This window comes from Lingula anatina, chromosome 1, assembly GCF_051362555.1.
Source record: "Lingula anatina isolate TDL-2025a chromosome 1, LinAna3.0, whole genome shotgun sequence".
NCBI classification, from domain to species: domain Eukaryota; kingdom Metazoa; phylum Brachiopoda; class Lingulata; order Lingulida; family Lingulidae; genus Lingula; species Lingula anatina.
This window is the reverse complement of record NC_141767.1, coordinates 1,442,962-1,462,543: the sequence shown is the minus strand read 5'-3', so window position 1 is coordinate 1,462,543 and position 19,582 is coordinate 1,442,962. Positions and strand designations below refer to the sequence as shown.

Sequence of the window (19,582 nt, the reverse complement as noted above, 5' to 3'; positions counted from 1 at the left end):
GCTTGTCTTATAAGTTTCCTTGATTACAATCACCTGGACACTTCACAAGACTTGCGTTTTTTCCTCGTTTACTGGTGAGTTTTGTAGTATCGTCACATTCTTGCTGTCCATGAGTGTTTACCAACTTACTTCACTCTTAAAACATTTCTAATTGCACATTAGTATCTTAAGGCACTGTCAAACCTGGCGTATGGCAATAACGTAAGATTGCCCATAAGCAGACAAACGTAAGAGGTTCATTAGACTTACGTCATATACATATCGAATACACAGGCAAACTCTGGTGTACATTTTTATACCAGGAGGGCGCTAAAATGTTTTGAACATGCCCAAAGTCAATTTCATCAGGGATGAGATTTTTCCAACTATTTAAAACTTTTTTTTGGATTCAATAACATCATTGGTGGCACCTTGGACACCGCGCCACATTTTCTGACTTAGTCACTAAATGGCGTCTCATCTGCTTCATGAATCCCTACTTCATACACCAGGTAAATTAATATGCTCATATGCAACTCATATGTACCTCATTACGCCAGGTATGACAGAGACTTTAACCTGCACTGACTGATTGCTGTGGAGAGTGGCACCCTGGGTCAGGGGGGGGGGGGGGAGGGTTGGGGGGGGGGGGGGTTGAAAATTAGTGTATTCATAAGTTGTGATTAGGTTAAATATTTGAGTTTTTCTGTCATCTGTAAAATCTATTGGTTAGAATATAATTACACAGAGGTTGAAATTTAAAATATTAATTAATTATTGAGTGGTGAAAGGGGGAAGAAACTGTTATTTATGTTTTAACTTTAAAATTGAACCTCTTTACTTTTTCATCCCAAAGTTATCCTTGGTTTCAAGATTTTTTTCTTAAATCATGAAGTATTTTTTCATTCCAGGGTTATCCTCAGTTTCAAGATTTTGATGTTGTTCATGACTACCTGGCCACCCCTGGCCAGAAAACCCAGGCCAGAATACGGAAACGAGGGCAAAATGGTAAAACTGACTACGAATGCTGAATTGGCATATAAAATTGAACATTGTGCAAGTTAAAGTTTCTAAAATACTTCTCTTTGTAAAGAGAGGCTTGTATTCCATACTGAGGGGGCGTCTTGATAGTCTGAAGGTTCATTGGTCCAAAAAATGATAACATTTTCATTGTTTTTTTAATCAAGGATTCTATAGTGAATATTCGGACCAATGAACCTTCGAAATATTGAACCTTTATACTATTGCTGTGGCCCCAGTTGAACAATTCACTATTTGACACATCTTCATTTTTGTTTGTATCAGGTAACTGGACATATACTCACACCATACGTCGCTATCTGCAGAATAACGAGAGTGCAGAGACCAAGATGCACATCACGTCAAGGGACTACACAGTAAGGCACTGATTCAGAAATGAGTTTTTTGTTTAGCCTATTTTCTAGACTGGGCCAGTCAGTTGCATGTAGGGTAACCCCACTATATAGGTTATGAAAGTCTGGCCGACAGTAAAGGCAGTTGTCATTGGATACCCTAATAAATTAGTGACAGTTGAGAGTGCAAATCATTGTTCTGACAATCAGTTTATTCCAGGGGCTCAGTTATTAAAAGACTAAGAAATAGGCAAGTGGCTGTTTAGGGTCTCTGTGATACATTCTCCATCATTAAGTCGGCTAAAATATTTGGCAGTCTAAGACTAATTATTGAATCAAGTTGTTTTGTGAGAGGAATCCTAGAGACTTAAATTTATACACTTGTTGTTTTGTAAGTTTCCTTTGATTGCCTTCAGTGGACATTTAGTTTCACTTCACAGTTTTTAGTTTATATAATATAAATTCTGCACAAAATACTGTAGACTTATTTTATTTATGTTAATTGCTGAAATTTAGCTCATAAAAATGTAATTATCAATTCTGCAAGTATTCAGCTTGGTAGAACCATTCTGAAATTTGTTAAATGCACAGTAAAATCTGTCAAATTGTTTCATTTGTTATTTCTCAGAACCTCCTGGCTCAGATAGACGAGAAGCATCAGACCATCTACAAGACAAGGCGCTGTTTTCTGTGGAATGATCAATATTATCAGATGGATCTGTACAAGGAGCCGTGTCAAGAAAGGTGAGAGAACTGGAAGAGGTAGCCTGGGTCACATTTTGAGAAATTGGATGTATTTTAATACTTCAAACAACTAAGGTAGAAATGAATTAAGATATTTTCATGTTTTATAACATTGTTTCAAATTTCAGGTGTAAAGGGCTGATTCTCCTGGAGACGTATAGCACTATCCCAGCAATGGAGCCATTAGACTTGCCCAGTTTTCTGGATATAGTGAAGGAAGTCACAGGGGATCCCTATTACTCCATGTACAATCTCTCCAGTAAGGTCTGGCTACAGAATACCAAGGGGAAGGCCACTGTGTCACATGACTCTATACCTAATGAGGTTGCTAATGGTGATGTCCACCAGGAGGTTACAAGTAATGGCGACCATGATGAGAGCAATGGAGATATCAATGGGCTCCGTTAACGCTATCCAGTACAGCCTCTATGTTTTGAGGAAACCGTATTTTAGACAGACTACTGCTTGGATGTTATAATGTGTGGGCCACATCTCATTATCCTGCATAATTGCTTATGTACAGCATTTATAATCCAGTTATACTTTACTTGAATAGATTGGAAGTAAAAGATCTTTTCTTAAACAAACTGTAAGATCATAGTTCTTCAATGCCATGTTAAAAGGCACAAAGATGAGTGATATTTTGAGATTGTCCTTAAATGTGGAACTTTTACCTATAAATTTTTACTCTGGTCGTGTCCCAATTTTGTAATACATTATTTTCAGTTTTTCTGTTATTTTTATTTCCTTTTGTATATTTTCCATTTAGTTTTGCAAATAACTTATGGTAGTTCTCTTTTTTGGCCTCTGTTCTTTTTAAGTGAACTAGTTTTCAGTGCTAACTCAGGAATTGGTTGCTTTATGGTGTGTACATCTATGTCTTAGTGTTTGATTTTCCCAGAATAGGGAGAGCTAAATGTTAAAGACTAAAAACTAAATTATTAATTTAGTTCAGTTGGATTTGGTTTTTTAAATCCAAAAATAGGTACTAGTAAAAGAGAGACAGTGTTGTCAATTATTAGCAAAAAAATGAAGAAAAATTGACCAATTATTTATGTGAAAGTAGAAGTAAAATTTTGTTAGGTGTATAAGTGTCACACCATTTTGTTAAGTTTGTTCAGTGAAATGAAACTAATGGCAGTGCCATTTATTTAATGTTAACTACTAGTCAGTTGGTGACATTTACTATTTTCTTTTCATTTATTCATTTCTTTAATTTCAAGCCTTATGTTTCTGAAGGATTATTTAACAAACTTTTATTTGCATCAGTGACCTAATTATAGGAAAATCCAATATGTGCTCCAGAAATTCTTTCGTTTATTTTTTTTTTCTCCACCTTTCTGTTATATGTCAAGTCATTCAAAGGGGGTCTCTAGATACCTTCTTTATTGGTGTGGGGAGCCTAAAACTTCCAGTGCAGCTATTGTTCATGTAACAAAAATAAATGTGTCATTCCTACTGAGATGTAAGTACATTTAAAACAAATAAGTGTCTTTTTATGTACAGACACAGATGTGTCTGTACATATTGCCATCACCTGCGTCTGTCGTCGCCGTCGCCGATGGCGATGCCGATGCCGATGCCGTCGCCGTGCACTTTCCTTGTAAACACGATAAGTGGAAGGCAGTTTTACTTTTTGGCTTTATATTTACAGAGCTGATGAATATTCATAAAACGCAGGTCAAGTTCGAAAATCAGCATGATCGGGCCATTATTGTAGAAGTTATGCTGTTTTTTCACTTTTCAGCATATATGCAACCTTGTAAACACATTTAAAGGAAAACCGTTAGGCCTGTTGTCATGACACTCACAGGAATAATCAATCTTACAAAAACGCAGGTCAAGTTCGAAAATCAGCATGATCGGGCCACTATTTTAGTAGTTATGTGGTTTTTTCATTGTTCAGCATATATGCAACACTGTAAACACAATATAAGAAAAACAGTAAGCCCAATTGTCATTAAACTCACAGGAATGGTCAGTCTTACTAGAATGCAGGTTGAGTTCGAAAATCAGCATAATCGGGCTATTATTTTAGAAGTTATGCTGTTTTTTCACATTTCCTCAGATTTCCTCAGATTTAATTCTTAGGCATGTTAATAGCCTTATTATTTAAGTAATAAGATACGTAAAAGTGTTTGTTTGACATTTCCTGCATCTTTACAACATTGTTAGTTGATTATGTAAAAATGATGGTAAAGTTGTTATCGTGTATTGTGTAATAAAGTGTCAAAAATGGAAATAAACTCATATCATTGCAGTTTGTCAGATTCAATCATTCACTATGTTCAGAATCTCAGAATGGAAGAAATTGGACATTTAACACTGTTCTATTGATATTTTTCACATCTCATCAATTTTCTTAGTTGATCTTATAAAAATGGCAGTAACCTATTAATTTTGTTTTATGTTAAAAAAGTGTTAAAAATGGAAATAAACCCATTTCAGAACAGTGCGGTCTTGTTTACATTTTGGCATTTTGAAGGTGTGACTTTGAAGTTCCATCGGCCTTAAAACCTTTGTTAGTCACGTTTACTATTTGTCCATGATACTAATATTTAATTATTAAAAATTGATGATCATTATGCTGTTAAACATTATGTAATATTGCGTCAAAATTTGAAAAAAACCTATTTTGGGCACTGCTCCCATGATGACCATTTAAGAAAAACCATGTCACTTACTGTTCTCAAACAGTACAGTTCATATGTACAGATGTGTCTGTACATATTGCCATCACCTGCGTCTGTCGTCGCCGTCGTTGCCGTCACTGTCGCTGTCGCCGGCGCCATGCACTTTCATTGTAAACACGATAAGTGGAAGGCAGTTTTACTTTTTGGCTGTATATTTACAGAGCTGATGAATATTCATAAAATGCAGGTCAAGTTCGAAAATCGGCATGATCGGGCCACTATTTTAGTAGTTATGCTTTTTTTATGTACAGACACAGATGTGTCTGTACATATTGCCATCACCTGCGTCTGTCGTCGCCGATGCCGATGGCGATGCCGATGCCGTCGCCGGCGCCGTGCACTTTCCTTGTAAACACGATAAGTGGAAGGCAGTTTCACTTTTTGGCTTTATATTTACAGAGCTGATGAATATTCATAAAACGCAGGTCAAGTTCGAAAATCAGCATGATCGGGCCATTATTGTAGAAGTTATGCTGTTTTTTCACTTTTCAGCATATATGCAACCTTGTAAACACATTTCAAGGAAAACCGTTAGGCTTGTTGTCACGAAACTCACAGGAGTAATCAATCTTACTAAAACGCAGGTCAAGTTCGAAAATCAGCATGATCGGGCCACTATTTTAGTAGTTATGCGGGTTTTTTCATTGTTAAGCATATATGCAACACTGTAAACACAATATAAGAAAAACAGAAAGCCCAATTGTCATTAAACTCACAGGAATGGTCAGTCTTACTAAAACGCAGGTTGAGTTCAAAAATCAGCATAATCGGGGCATTATTTTAGAAGTTATGCTGTTTTTTCACATTTCCTCAGATTTCCTCAGATTTAATTCTTAGGCATGTTAAAAGCCTTATTATTTAAGTAATAAGATACGTAAAAGTGTTTGTTTGACATTTCCTGCATCTTTACAACATTGTTAGTTGATTATATAAAAATGATGGTAAACTTGTTATCATGTATTGTGTAATCAAGTGTCAAAAACGGAAATAAACTCATATCATTGCAGTTTGTCAGATTCAATCATCCACTATGTTCAGAATCTCAGAATGGAGGAAATTGGACATTTAACACTATTCTATTGATACTTTTCTCATCTCATCAATTTTCTTAGTTGGTCATAAAAAAATGGCAGTAAAATGTTTATTTTGTTTTATGTTAAAAAAGTGTTAAAAACGGAAATAAACCCATTTCAGAAGAGTGCTGTCTTGTTTACATTTTGGCATTTTCAAGATGTGACTTTGAAGTTCCATGGGCCTGAAGACCTTTGCTAGTCACATTTTTATGTACAGACACAGATGTGTCTGTACATATTGTCATCACCTGCGTCTGTCGTCGCCGATGCCGATGCCGATGCCGTCGCCGTGCACTTTCCTTGTAAACACGATAAGTGGAGGGCAGTTTTACTTTTTGGCTTAATATTTACAGAGCTGATGAATATTCATAAAACGCAGGTCAAGTTCGAAAATCAGCATGATCGGGCCATTTTAAGGGAAGTTATGCTGTTTTTTAACTTTTCAGCATAAATGCAACACTGTAAACACATTTCAAGGAAAACTGATAGGCCTGTTGTCATGAAACTCACAGGAGTAATCGATCTTATTATAATGCAGGTCAGGTTCGAAAATCGGCATGATCGGGCCACTGTTTTAGTAGTTATGCTTTTTTCTTCACTTTTCAGCATATATGCAACACAGTAAATACAATATAAGAAAAACAGATGGGCCAATTGTCATGAAACTCACAGGAGTGGTCATTCCTGCTAAAACGCAGGTTGAGTTCAAAAATCAGCTTAATCGGGCCATTATTTCAAAGAAATGCCGTTTTTTCACATTTCCTCAGATTCATTTCTTAGGCATGTTAACAGTTTCATTATTTAATTAATAAGATACGTAAAAGTGTTTGTTTGGCATTTCCTGCATCTTTACAACATTATTAGTTGATTATGTAAAAATGATGGTAAACTTGTTATCGTGTATTGTGTAATAAAGTTTCAAAAATGGAAATAAACTCATATAATTGCAGTTTGTCAGATTCAATCATTAAAATTTTGCATCAGAATTGACAGTAGCCTATTTTGTGCATAGTTATTTCCTGTTTTTTGTCTGTACATTTGACAGCTTTGCTGCCTTGTTTCTGTTTGATGCAGACATAGTTATAAAGATTGCACAGTTATGTCGTATCATGTGCACATTTCAGTAGAAAATGCAGACATTTTTCGCAAATTAATTACTTCTAGAAAATATATTAAGCACCAAGTACATTTTCTAAAAAAAATGTTTGTGTAGAGAAGGAATTTGTTTAATATTCCTTCAGATTGAATTGTTTGAACCTGCACTTGCTCACAACTTTACAGTGGATCTTTTTAGTGCAGTGCTTTCGATACATAGGCATGATAGGCCATTATTTAATGTATAATAAAGAACTCATTTAATTGTATTATTAAATGAGGAAGCCTGTTAATGGAAATATATATTTATCCACCTCATTGCTTTTGTGTTGGATTTATAACTGGCACAAGTCCTTGGGATTGGATTTGAACACTCCAGAGATATGCTCTTCCACTGTTCTACAGAACTTTGTGCCCTAACTTTTTATGTACAGACACAGATGTGTCTGTACATATTGCCATCACCTGCGTCTGTCGTCGCCGTCGCCGATGCCGATGCCGGCGCCTTGCACTTTCCTTGTAAACACGATAAGTGGAGGGCAGTTTTACTTTTTGGCTTAATATTTACAGAGCTGATGAATATTCATAAAACGCAGGTCAAGTTCGAAAACCAGCATGATCGGGCCATTATTGTAGAAGTTATGCTGTTTTTTCACTTTTCAGCATATATGCAACCCTGTAAACACATTTTAAGGAAAACCGTTAGGCCTGTTGTCATGAAACTCACAGGAGTAATCAATCTTACTAAAACGTAGGTCAAGTTCGAAAATCGGCATGATCGGGCCACTATTTTAGTAGTTATGCTGTTTTTTCATTTTTCAGCATATATACAACACTGTAAACACAATATAAGAAAAACAGATAGGCCAATTGTCATTTAACTCACAAGAGTGGTCAATCTTACTAAAACGCAGGTTGAGTTCGAAAATCAGCATAATCGGGCCATTATTTTAGAAGTTATGCTGTTTTTTCAAATTTCCTCAGATTCAACTGTTAGGCATGTTAACAGTCTCATTAATGAACTAATAAGATACGTAAAAGTGTTTGTTTGACATTTCCTGCATCTTTACAACATTGTTAGTTGATTATGTAAAAATGATGGTAAACTTGTTATCGTGTATTGTGTAATAAAGTTTCCAAAATGGAAATAAACTCATATCATTGCAGTTTGTCAGATTCAATCATTCACTATGTTCAGAATCTCAGAATGGAGGAAATTGGACATTTAACACTGTTGTATTGATATTTTTCCCATCTCATCAATTTTCTTAGTTGATCGTATAAAAATGGCAGTAACCTGTTAATTTTGTTTTATGTTAAAAAAAGTGTTAAAAATGGAAAGAAAAAAAACATTTCAGAACAGTGCTGTCTTGTTTACATTCTGGCATTTTCAAGTTGTAACTTTGAAGTTCCATGGGCCTGAAGACCTTTGCTAGTCACATTTTCTGAATATCCATGATACTAATATTTTATTATTAAAAATTGATGGTCATTATGCTGTTAAACATTATGTAATATTGCATCAAAATTTGAAAAAAAACCATTTTGGGCACTGCTCCCATGATGACCATTTAAGAAAAACCATGTCACTTACTGTTCTCAAACAGTACAGTAAATATGTACAGATGTGTCTGTACATATTGCCATCACCTGCGTCTGTCGTCGCCGTCGTCGCCGGTGCCGACACCGTGCACTTTCATTGTAAACATGATAAGTGGAAGGCAGTTTTACTTTTTGGCTGTATATTTACAGAGCTGATGAATATTCATAAAACGCAGGTCAAGTTAAAAAATCAGCATGATCGGGCCATTATTGTAGAAGTTATGCTGTTTTTTCACTTTTCAGCATATATCCAACACTGTAAACACATTTTAAGGAAAACCGTTAGGCCTGTTGTCATGAAAATCACAGGAGTAATTGATCTTACTATAACACAGGTCAAGTTCGAAAATCGGCATGTTCCACGGGCTTGAAGACCCATGCTAGTCACATTTTCTGAAAATCCATGATACGTGTATTTTATTATTAAAAATTAACGGTCATTTTGCTGTTAACCATTATGTAATATTGCATCAGAATAGAAGAAAACACAATTTTGGGTGCTGCTGCCAAGATGACCATTATGGGAAAACCATGTTACTTATGATTGTCAAACTTTCAAAAAGAAATACAGGACTAAAATGCAGAGTAATTGATCTTACTAAAACGCAGGTCAAGTTCAAAAATCGGCATGATCGGGCCACTATTTTAGTAGTTATGCTTTTTTTTTCACTTTTCAGCATATATGCAACACTGTAAACACAATATAAGAAAAACATATAGGCCAATTGTCATTAAACTCACAGGAGTGGTCATTCCTGCTAAATCGCAGGTTGAGTTCAAAAATCAGCATAATCGGGCCATTATTTTAAAGAAATGCCGTTTTTATGTACAGACACAGATGTATTTTACCTGTTGAGCATAATTAAAATTTGATGTTGAATTTGCAGTTTAACAAAATGTACTTTTGCATCAGAATTGACAGTAGCCTTTTTTGTTATTTCCTGCTTTTTGTCTGTACATTTGACAGCTTTGCTGCCTTGTTTCATTTGTGTTTATAGGCATTAAAAGCAATGTCTTTATAAATTTCAAGAACTGAAATCATGTATAAACCATGGGGGTATCATGATGCTTCCTTGACTTCAAGATTTGGCTGGAGAGAGAATTTAAACAGAGGGGAAGGAGGAGGAGGTGGGATGCAATTTCTCTATAGGCAGTAATGGTGGTGAGTTGGTCATGCTGCAGTGATAAAAAACTACATATAATAGTATGCAGACTTACTTTAATAATGATTATATATCTGTTCACTATTAAGAAAAAGACATCACAAATTTACAGTTTTCCTTATAGTCTTAAGCTGAATTAACCAGCAGAGAATTTACCACAAATACAAAATGTTTGATATTAAGAAAATATTCTTACACATTCAATACACAAAGCAGTATCTCTTAACAGATTTTCAAATTTAGTAGAAATCATCTACCCCAAGTATCTAATATAATTACCATTTAGTTATCAAAAGAAAAATAACTACACAATATCACATTTTCAGATGAGAGAATATTCAATTAATAGACACTAATCCTGGAAGTCAATGCCTTCACATCATGTAAATATTTTACATTTGTGGGTAGCTGTCCCAAGTATACTGCAAAAAGTAAATAACAAAAGTATACCAAAACAGGAATGATCCATATTAAATGTGAAAGCCTTCCTAAAAAGTTTACATTAATGGCAAACATCATGCCCCTTTTAGTTTTGATAGTGGATACAGTTCAATTTTTTCCTTTGCATGTCGGTGAATGCCAAAAGTTTTTTTTTTCTAAATTAGTTTAAACAAAGGGTTTCAAGAAATGAGTAAATCATGGCATTTCATGGGCTACTTTCAGGCAACTTTAACTGTTTCTTTGTTTACAACTTGGCACTTTCTACACAGTCACCTACATAATACTTTTATCCTTTGAAGGTATTCCAAGTTTTGTTGAAATTTTGCTTATAGGTCATATTTATTTCTGTACGCTTACAAAGAATGATAAAACTTATTAAAGCAAATACTATACAGTCACTGTCACAGAGTTGCTTCTAGCATTTCTAAGGAAGATTAAATGCAGATTAAATTTGAGCATAACTTACACCTTTTCACCTACAGGGAACAAGCCATGGATATTATTGCCACAGTCTCCAGTCTTCTACGACATTTTGATCTACTGCGTACAGTATAGTATTTCATATAATAGTATTTCACAGTCTTACCCAGTCTTCCTGAAACTTTTTGCACGTTGTAAAGTTCACATTTCTTAAAGTAAAGTTATGGCACAAACGCAATTACTAAAACTCATTGTTACAGTAATGGAAATCTTCTGAGATACACTAAGATGCCAGACTTGTTGCCATCTCAGAGGATTCCCATTTAATTTTGTCCAGAATGCACTCCAATGAAATCTCTTACTAAATGTTGTAACCTTAGGGGGGGTCTATGGAAGGTCTTCTACACAATACCAAGGAAGAGAAATGAATTGGGGCAAACTGTGAGGCAAAAACCTTATAATATTTTCCTGAAATTATATATATATGTGTAATTTTGTTCAGGGGTGGTATTTCCTCTACTCTACTCCTGTCCATTCTGAACTTACTTTATACAGGGGGTCAAAATTTAGATGGGAAGAGTTCAGTAAAGGGGCAATTTTAATACCCTTCTTTGAGACCCCACCCCCCTTATGGTTCACAATTGCCTTCCTAACCAATATTTCATGAAATATGAATCACCAATGTGCATTATTCTTCTTAGCTACTTTTTCTATAAAATCCACATGGCTGGCAAAGAGCTGAAGAGAGCTGCTGATATCGGTCCACTTCACATTGCCAGCATCATCACCTGAAAAATGAAATAAAACCTGTTTAGTGTAATGTTACCATCCATGTTAACTGACATTTCCATGAGTGAAATTAGGCATAGCAATATCAAATGAATGGAGAGATCAAATGTCAAGTTACTGCCACAAACAGTTGCGGTTTATGTTGACAGTGTAAGGTTGATTCCGTGACGGTGGTCTAAGAGAGACATTATCACAACGGTAGCTGGGGAAAGTTTCATAAAAGGACTTTGGGCAACAAAATTGGTAGAAAATTGTGAACCAAAAATTAGATCTACTTTCATTCTATGATAAGTCCACACTGGTCCCTTTAACGTAAATATTGATCTTATTATCAGCCACGTCTTTCATGTTATAAAACAGGTGCAATGTTTCACTTAATTAGTTTACAATTATGATATGAAAGTTTAGACCACTTTAAAGGTTAAAGAGTTTCGTTTTTGTTTTGAAAGCTCCCCCCCACCCCACCTCACCCCACCCCCCCCCCCACCCCACCTCACCCCACCTCACCTCACCTCACCCCACCCCACCTCACCTCACCTCACCTCACCCCACCCCCCCCACCCCACCTCACCCCACCCCACCTCCAATGAGATACAACCATCTGAATCACTAACAGAAATATAAAACCCAATCAAATCAAATCTTACAAAATCTTAGTACTACATTTGTAAATGAGGATAACTTCTTTTTTTTTTTAAGACAAATTGAAATATTTTTATAACTGGACATCAGGGGTTCCCCAAGATCTGGGGTACACGGAGTCCAAAATGTGAATCTGCAATATGGTCATCAATTTACAGGGAGTTCCAAAATCCCAGCCAACCAACCAACCCAAATATTTTGTAAGCTGTCCAACCATCTTTGTAAATATAGGCTGACATTTGAGGTCTTCCCAGTGAAAGCTGGGGGGTTCTCTGGGGAAAGCCTCGGTCAGATGTGAAATCAAGCTTTAAATCAACTTTTAAGTTTCATTTTAAGCTTGATTTCACTCCTGACCAAGCTTATAATCAACTTTTAAACAAAACGTCTGGAAAAAACTGACACAAAACCCTGCCCAAAGTTCTTTAAAATTCTCACACCTGGATACACAAGTTATAAATGATAGTAGGTGTGGTATTTTACCCGCATTAAGATTAAACTTCCCCACGCTGTCTCCTGTATCATCATGGAAGTTGTAAGCCACCGTCTCCATCCAGACATTGTCAGTATTGCGTGGGTCGTCCACATAGCCTCGGTATACCTGACACGGGAAACAAGTTTTCTTATTTCATGGCATTATTCACTACATTAGACACTGATTGAGAAAATAAAAAGGGGGGGGGTATTCCAGGTAGTATATTTATAAGTAGTCATAGTTCTCTGTAAAATTAAAGAAGTCTCCAAGGAGTATGGATCATCACTACACTGGTCCCTTTATCACCTAAAATTATTAAATCACTTTTTTCACTTCATTTCATCTGCTAAAATGCATGCAAATATTTAACATCACTGGCATTTTTACCAAATCCATATGAACATGATAAACTGAATGTAAAAATGTTCATGTCCATTGGATTATTGATCAGTAAAACAAAAACTTACCTCAACACCTTTACTAAATAATGTTTCCAAGGACTTTTTAATTTTCTCCTTTTCCTCTGAGTTTGCTTCTAAGGAATTCATGGCTTCTTCAGCAAACTCTCTCTTCAGAGTGACGCTGACTCTCTCTCCAGCATCCACCATGCCCTAGTGATAAAATGACAAAACTTCTTTACTGATAAATAAATTTTTATAATAAATAACTAATTTGATGACAGAATCAACACTGTACTGGCATACAACAGCAAATTCTTCCCATAGTCTGGCCACACAGTTCAAATAAAAATTTGTCATGAAGAGAAAATTAGGTTTTAAAATTAAATGAATTTGTGGGCTTCTATAAAAATATGAAGTTGCAATCCAAATTCACTGCTTAAGTTTTAACATAAGTTTTGAAACCACACCATCAATTGTCTGTATTTTGTGGAAGTCTGTATAATGATGCCAAATACAGGGCAGGGGGAATGGTTATGAAAATTTGGGGTAGCATTGTTCCCAATTAATATCTAAAATTGCCAAAGAACCTCAGCAGACTGGATGCTACCTGATAGCCATTTTGTGAGAAATCTATGGTCTACCCTAGTTAAGTGTACATTGATAAAGTAGCATTAAACAGGATAAATGATCTTTAAACTGTTGAAAAAAAAACGTTTGGTTCACATGTAACTTTTAGTCAATGAATAACTACAGAGAGTTTGAAACAAAACAGCTGCAAAGATCACACTCCGCCCAGGTAACCTACCCCAGGTATAGCCCACTCTCCACTGTCTTTTCTCTGTATAGCAACAAACTGTAATATAGGCTTCTTGGTTGTTGGATGGATAACCTTGGAACCATTTTTATCTCTTTTCCACCTAGTAAAGAAAGGGTCAAGATATTTAATGTTTGAGATAGCACCTAAATAATATATGAATCCAACATGACATGAGGCTCTGATGTCAAAAAGGACAAATGAATGAAGACAAATGTTCAAAAAAAAAAAAAAAAAAGAAGATCAGGATAAATAACACACCCTTGGTATACGATATGTTTTCAGTCTTGAAACAACCTGAGCTGACTTCCTCTGAGTTCAATCTGGCATGATTTATTCGCATGCAATCACACACTAAGAAAGACATGACACAGTACTGAAATAACTCACTAAAGCTATTCTAATATTTTAATACCAATATTAGAACTGTTTCAGTAAAAGTCAAAACTTCATCTTTTCAAATCAAAGTTTAATAGAAAGTATTTCAACACATTAAAGAAGCATATTTTAACTGATGGAGGATCTTCTCACATTGAATGGTATACTTTAGCAATACACTCTGCGAAATCCTGACAAAGAGATATGTTGGGAGAGGGGGGGATCCATCTCTGAGGGGTTTCTCTCTAAACTGCTTTCAGCTTTAGCCACTTAGATGTCTGGCATGCCTACTGAGCCAGTTAAACAACAATTGATTACCCCCTAGCAGCTTCAGTAGATGTGACAGACATCTAAACTGCTTCAGTTGATTGCAATTTAGCAAGAATCCCCTTGAAGATAGATTGATCCACACGTGTATCTGGATAGAGCCCAACTGTGTTTTTCTACCTTGTGACAATAGGGTCTGCTGCATGGTTCGGCCCCCAACGTCCTAAATGTCCCCGCGATCTAATTCCTGTCCTCCCGACGGGATTCCTGCAAAAGTGAGGTTTTCTTGTCACAACATAAACTGGGAAAGTTAATATGGATATAGAACATTGTAATACTTTATTTGCAAGACATCATTTTGGGTTAACAGAAAAAAAGTAGAAAGAAATGACTCAGGGTTCTTGGGACTGAGGGTCTGAGGGCTGCTTAAGGTGGAAAACCACAAAAAAAAAATCATATCTGATTATCAAGACAACAAATTAAATAAGGGCTGTGACATGGATTTTCAACTCGATAATTTAAAATAATACTTCTAATTCTGCCTATTAAAAAGCACACAAAATGCATAAAATTGGAAATCTCTGTCCAGACATTTCTATAAATCAATAAATTATATGACATAAAGACTAAGATAAGACTTCATAGTTAAAAGAGAGAGTAAATGATATTTCTCTATACAAACATGTTTTTTTTTTTGGCCCATTACTTACTGTGGTAAGCCATTAACTACTTCATATTGACCCATATGGCTGACCCTGTTTACTTTGCCATGGACAGTATTCCATTTCAAAGGTGGTGGCCCTTTCTCTCTGGAAAGATAAAAAAACATATTGGTACAAAGACATTTTGTGTGCAAGTTAATTGTCAACACACCCATAGCCTACACATGTTTATATTGAGGTTTAATTTAAACTGTTTCTTAAGTGGAGTCATTTCCCTGATGATGATTACTGTTACCTGGAACCACATTTACTTGTAAAACACCTCACCATCTATAAACTACCACTATGATCAGGGATCAATCCAATTCCAATTTCTACCACAGTATTGATGAATTATGAAGTCACCATTCTGTATCTTATTTTAGTTTCTTTGCACTACAGTAATGATCCTGAGAGCCAAGCTGATCTCCAACATATGTAATAATGGGCAGTTAAACCAATGACTAAAATGGTTTGGTTAAGTTAAAGTAGGAGAAAGAGACAAATATTTAAACAGGTTTGGCAATCTGACACTTATGGGTAAATTTTCAATTAAAACAAATTATATATTATATGAATTATCATTATTATTATTTTAATATCCTTGCTTTAACCAATATAGCGTCTTTAATTAATAAATGATGAATTAGCAAATGATAGCAAAAATGTGTCAATTTGAAAAAGAAACAAATTTAGCTATTATTTTAATATACAAGCATTGTGCCAGATATAGGACTACAATATGATAAAAGAAAACACCACAACAACTTACGTCACTCCCGGATCTGCCCATACCGGTCCTGAAGACACAGATTCTGAGGTAAATTCCGGGGGTGCATATTCTGGGTAATTTGTCTTCCAGGACACTTTATCATCGGGTACTGCGTAACGCTGAGGTCCACCACGCGGGTACTGACAATTACGACACTTGTAGTGTGAGTTTGGTTTCGGAACTGAAGTCATGGTGGTTGTACTGTTGCTGTTGCCCATATAAAACCGATTCAACTGCAATGAAATAACACTGAATGAGATTAGATTCGGAGAAATTTCAGCTTTAAGTGCTTTTCAGTAATCAATCTGCTAACAATGGCTAAGAGAGCCTCAGTAAGTACACATGCACTACAATATCCAGGTATAACAAACTCATTGATATACCTGAGATTAGATGGGAAAAATAGCATAAAGCTAGCATGCATTAGACTATAGCTGTGTAATTTACAGTATTGCAAATATGCCATGTATCACCCACTCAAGTATTTCTCAAATATTGATCTCTGTGAATTCAATCATAGCTTTGTAATCACCAAACCTAATGACACCAAAGGCTTGATGGAGTAAATCAACTGTCAAGACTGTCAATCTACCCGACTGAATGTTTCAACCCACATACGCAGTTACTTTGTTACCACAACTTTCCAGGGTTCTTGCTGCCTTTTCAATCAAAATAACCCCTGCTTCAAAACATACAGACTCACAATGACTTCCACCTAGCTTCCACATACAAAAGCTCGGAGTTAAAAGTATACCATCATGCTCTTAGCGCTTGAGCTACCAAGCATAGCAGGAACTCGGAAAAGCTTTTAAGGGAACCCGCTGGTGTCATTTCTTTAATTCAGCACTGCTGAGATCAGTTTGAACAGAAAATGTACTAGTCCAAACTTCAGGAAGCTGATCTCAGATCACTTCCTGCCATCTATTTTCTCCATAACCCCAGAGTTAAATAAGTGAGCAGCATAGGGAGTAGTATTAGTATGTGGGGTTACAGAAGGACAAGATGGGACAGCCGCAATCATGTATCTGGTTATAGAACGTCCCTCTAAGGGTGCATTCCCAGAGATTTAGATCAATCCAGAGATTTAGATTTAGATCGATCTAACTCCCTGAGGGTTCACGCTAAATTGCAGTCAGCCAAGCGCGCACCATAGTTAATTACCCCCTTACAGATTTTATCAGGCGGGACAGACGCATAAGCCGGCTAAGCTGACAGTAATCTAGTGAGATAGATCAATCTAAAATCTATGGGAATGGGGTCTAAGTCAGCCCCTGTTTTTTGTCTGCATATCCTGTAATTTGTGGAGAACTTGTGAAAGAGAGTAAGCCCCACTGCATTATGACATGTTAACACTTCTCAGAGTGGACCAGGCCAGTGAAATGTACCACTTGTAGTGAAAAGGCCCTAAAACAATTTCTGAAGTCAAGTCAGTCACTAGCAGTGTTAGAAATTAATGCTGGAACGTCTGCCCGGGGTCGACAACTTTCAGAACGGGCTGAGAAGTTTTCCCACCCGGCAGACAGTTGGTCCAGCTACTTTTCAGGATGGCTGGACCTTCGGGCCAGCAACTAATTTTCCTAAGAGGCAAACACTGGGACTCACTAGTAACGGGACCATCAATTTTATCACCATTTTCACAAGTCTACAAACCATAGGCTGGGGAAAGGGGAGGGAGTTAATGCCCCCTGTTCACTTTTGAGGAATAATAAAAAGGATGATCCAAATTGCTGTCAAAGGTCATCAATTTTAGAATCTCATCTTGTACACTCTGAAGGGAGGAGGTGGTCTGGCAAAAATCTAGGCTCTGTAAACTTGTGAAAATAAAAAAATGGATGACCCCCTAGACCTAACTCTATTTAACTGCAAATATGACAGAATGGCCTAGGAGCAATCTAGCATTCACATGGTTTGTGCAAATATTAGTTTATTTATATTATGGCTTCTGAAGAAGCCAGTTTTACCTCCAAGGTGCATTTTTGTACTGAAAATTATTTTGACAAAAGAGTATTCTGTGATATCATTCTGTGATATTTGTTTTTCTCATCATGTGGTTTTTGTTTTCGTTTGGTTTTAAAGGGAAACCTGAATCAATTTTTTTTGTGAATAAACAAAACCAGGAAAAACAATTATATGCCATTTTTGTACATAGAAATTATATATCATATGCCTAACATTATTTCTGGTCTGTGTCCAAATATCATGAAACAACCTTGTAAATATGTGTAATGTGGTAATTTTTTTTAAAATTCTGTGGCAGACTCTCGTCACAGTTTCAGGTAAAGCCTTAAAAAGCATTCAGATTTAAATTTCAACGATGCTGTTAAATTTAGAATAACTATTTAGCATGTCATTTTTAATATCCCTAACCTTGACACCAAAACAATCCATCTGGGATGTGCACAGTTAAACATTTTTAAATTCTCTCAAATTGAAAATTAATCGTATATATGTAGGTACATGAGGAACTTTGAATTATTCACATTAAAATCGCCCAACAACTACAGAGCTATAACTGCAAACTTGTGAACTCACCGTGTAGTTGAAGAAGGAATGTCTGAGTACAGGTAGATACCTGCTGGCAGGCCACACGATAGCTATGATTAAGATGACAACTCCTAACCTGGCAATATCTAAGGACTCAAAGGAACAAACTGCACTGAAATCAAATATCAAATAATTTATATATACATTAAAAATGAAAGCAACACAGGTAATACTTTCTAAAACAAAGAAAGTGAAATAAGCCCTCCCCAGCTACATTTATTGATAATTCTTAAAGTATAGAAAGTAAAAATGACAGTTTGTGTGATTTCTGTGTCAAAAAAGACAGACATTGGGAAACTGCCCATCCGACTGGTCATGATCACTAAATATGCCAGAGAACCTGCAAGACTTTTTTTATATCACAGAACCTCTGGACTGGCAAGGTTTATGTAAAAATACATTACAAAGTAATAAATCACATGCAAACATAGCCTGGCGGAAATAAAACACTTTGTCCAGAATTATAGAACTGGGAGAACCTGCAGTTTTCTCGTAGTGCAGGTGCTCCCAACCTTCAGTATCTCCAAAGATTTCCCTATGTCTTAGAAGTGTTATTTTGTTATTGTTATTCTGTGGTTCCAATTCTGAGAGCATTTTATTTAGAGTTCTATGATGATGGCATGATCAGCACTGGTCTGCTAGAAATAACCAACATCTAAACTACTATGTATAAAATGTTGTCTATAATTACTTTTATTTCTTTCCTTTTTTTACTTTTTGAAAATTTCACACATCATGGTGATAGTAATCAGTAGCTTCTATGCAACCCCAGTCTGATGACATCACAATGCGGTATCTAATCAGTAATGGTCATATTCCTCATATCACTAGCCATTGTCATACCAATGTAAGCTGATATGTCCAGTGCGTAGGTTAAGGATGACATTCCAATACTGTCATAGGAGCCAAACGGGTGGTGCTTGCATATTGTGTAGCCAGGATTCTAAAGATCGATGGGTTCTTCACGTTCGAGTTTCACATTGTTAGGGTTCTTTAATGTTCTTTTATCTGTATTCTACGTCCTTCATTAATATAATGTATTACGATGCTATAGAGGAAGAAAAACAGTGAACTCATGCGGTATTAGTGGAATACTTACCGTTATAAAAGATAGTATCTCGGGTTGTTAAGGCATCCCAAATCCGCACTCTTATGGTTTACAGAGTGACGTCACCAGCAGGTGCGCATGCTCGTGGTGAAGCAAAACTTGACATCGATA

At 36.0% G+C, this 19,582-nt stretch overlaps 2 protein-coding genes across 9 annotated transcripts in view; one reads left to right on the top strand and one right to left on the bottom strand.

Annotated features, from left to right (window-relative positions):
• The window catches only part of LOC106153514 (TRPL translocation defect protein 14), a 38,476-nt gene extending 32,489 nt beyond the window's left edge, over positions 1-5,987 (top strand). For all 6 annotated transcript variants that reach the window (XM_086999680.1, XM_086999679.1, XM_013527482.2 and 3 more), the window contains 4 exons: positions 891-987; positions 1,285-1,376; positions 1,981-2,096; positions 2,225-5,987. In XM_086999680.1, the coding sequence (XP_086855806.1) occupies positions 891-987; positions 1,285-1,376; positions 1,981-2,096; positions 2,225-2,504 (585 nt within the window). In that variant the 3' untranslated portion in view covers positions 2,505-5,987. The remainder of the gene's footprint in view (positions 1-890; positions 988-1,284; positions 1,377-1,980; positions 2,097-2,224) is intronic.
• Positions 5,988-9,761: 3,774 nt separating this feature from the next.
• On the bottom strand, positions 9,762-19,582 carry LOC106161361 (ADP-ribose pyrophosphatase). Of its 3 annotated transcripts, none has more exons than XM_086999684.1 (9): positions 19,463-19,582; positions 18,352-18,475; positions 15,820-16,052; positions 15,057-15,155; positions 14,527-14,613; positions 13,693-13,804; positions 12,954-13,097; positions 12,495-12,612; positions 9,762-11,371 (listed from the first exon to the last, which is right to left on the bottom strand). In XM_086999684.1, the coding sequence occupies exons 3-9, from the start codon at positions 16,035-16,037 to the stop codon at positions 11,259-11,261; spliced, it is 891 nt and encodes a 296-aa protein (XP_086855810.1). In that variant the 5' UTR covers positions 16,038-16,052; positions 18,352-18,475; positions 19,463-19,582; the 3' UTR covers positions 9,762-11,258. The 3 variants fall into 3 exon arrangements, with proteins under 3 accessions (XP_086855810.1, XP_086855811.1, XP_086855812.1); XM_086999685.1 differs by having other exon boundaries at positions 18,352-18,470; positions 19,463-19,528; XM_086999686.1 differs by lacking the exon at positions 18,352-18,475 and having other exon boundaries at positions 19,463-19,559.

Coding starts and splice junctions, on each gene's coding strand:
- LOC106161361 (XM_086999684.1), bottom strand. CDS start 16,037: ATGGGCAACAGCAACAGTACAACCACCATGACTTCAGTTCCGAAACCA. Junction 15,156..15,819: donor TGGGCAGATCCGGGAGTGAC/GTAAGTTGTTGT, acceptor TTATCTTTCCAG/AGAGAAAGGGCCACCACCTT. Junction 11,372..12,494: donor GAAGTTTAATCTTAATGCGG/GTAAAATACCAC, acceptor TTCATTTTTCAG/GTGATGATGCTGGCAATGTG.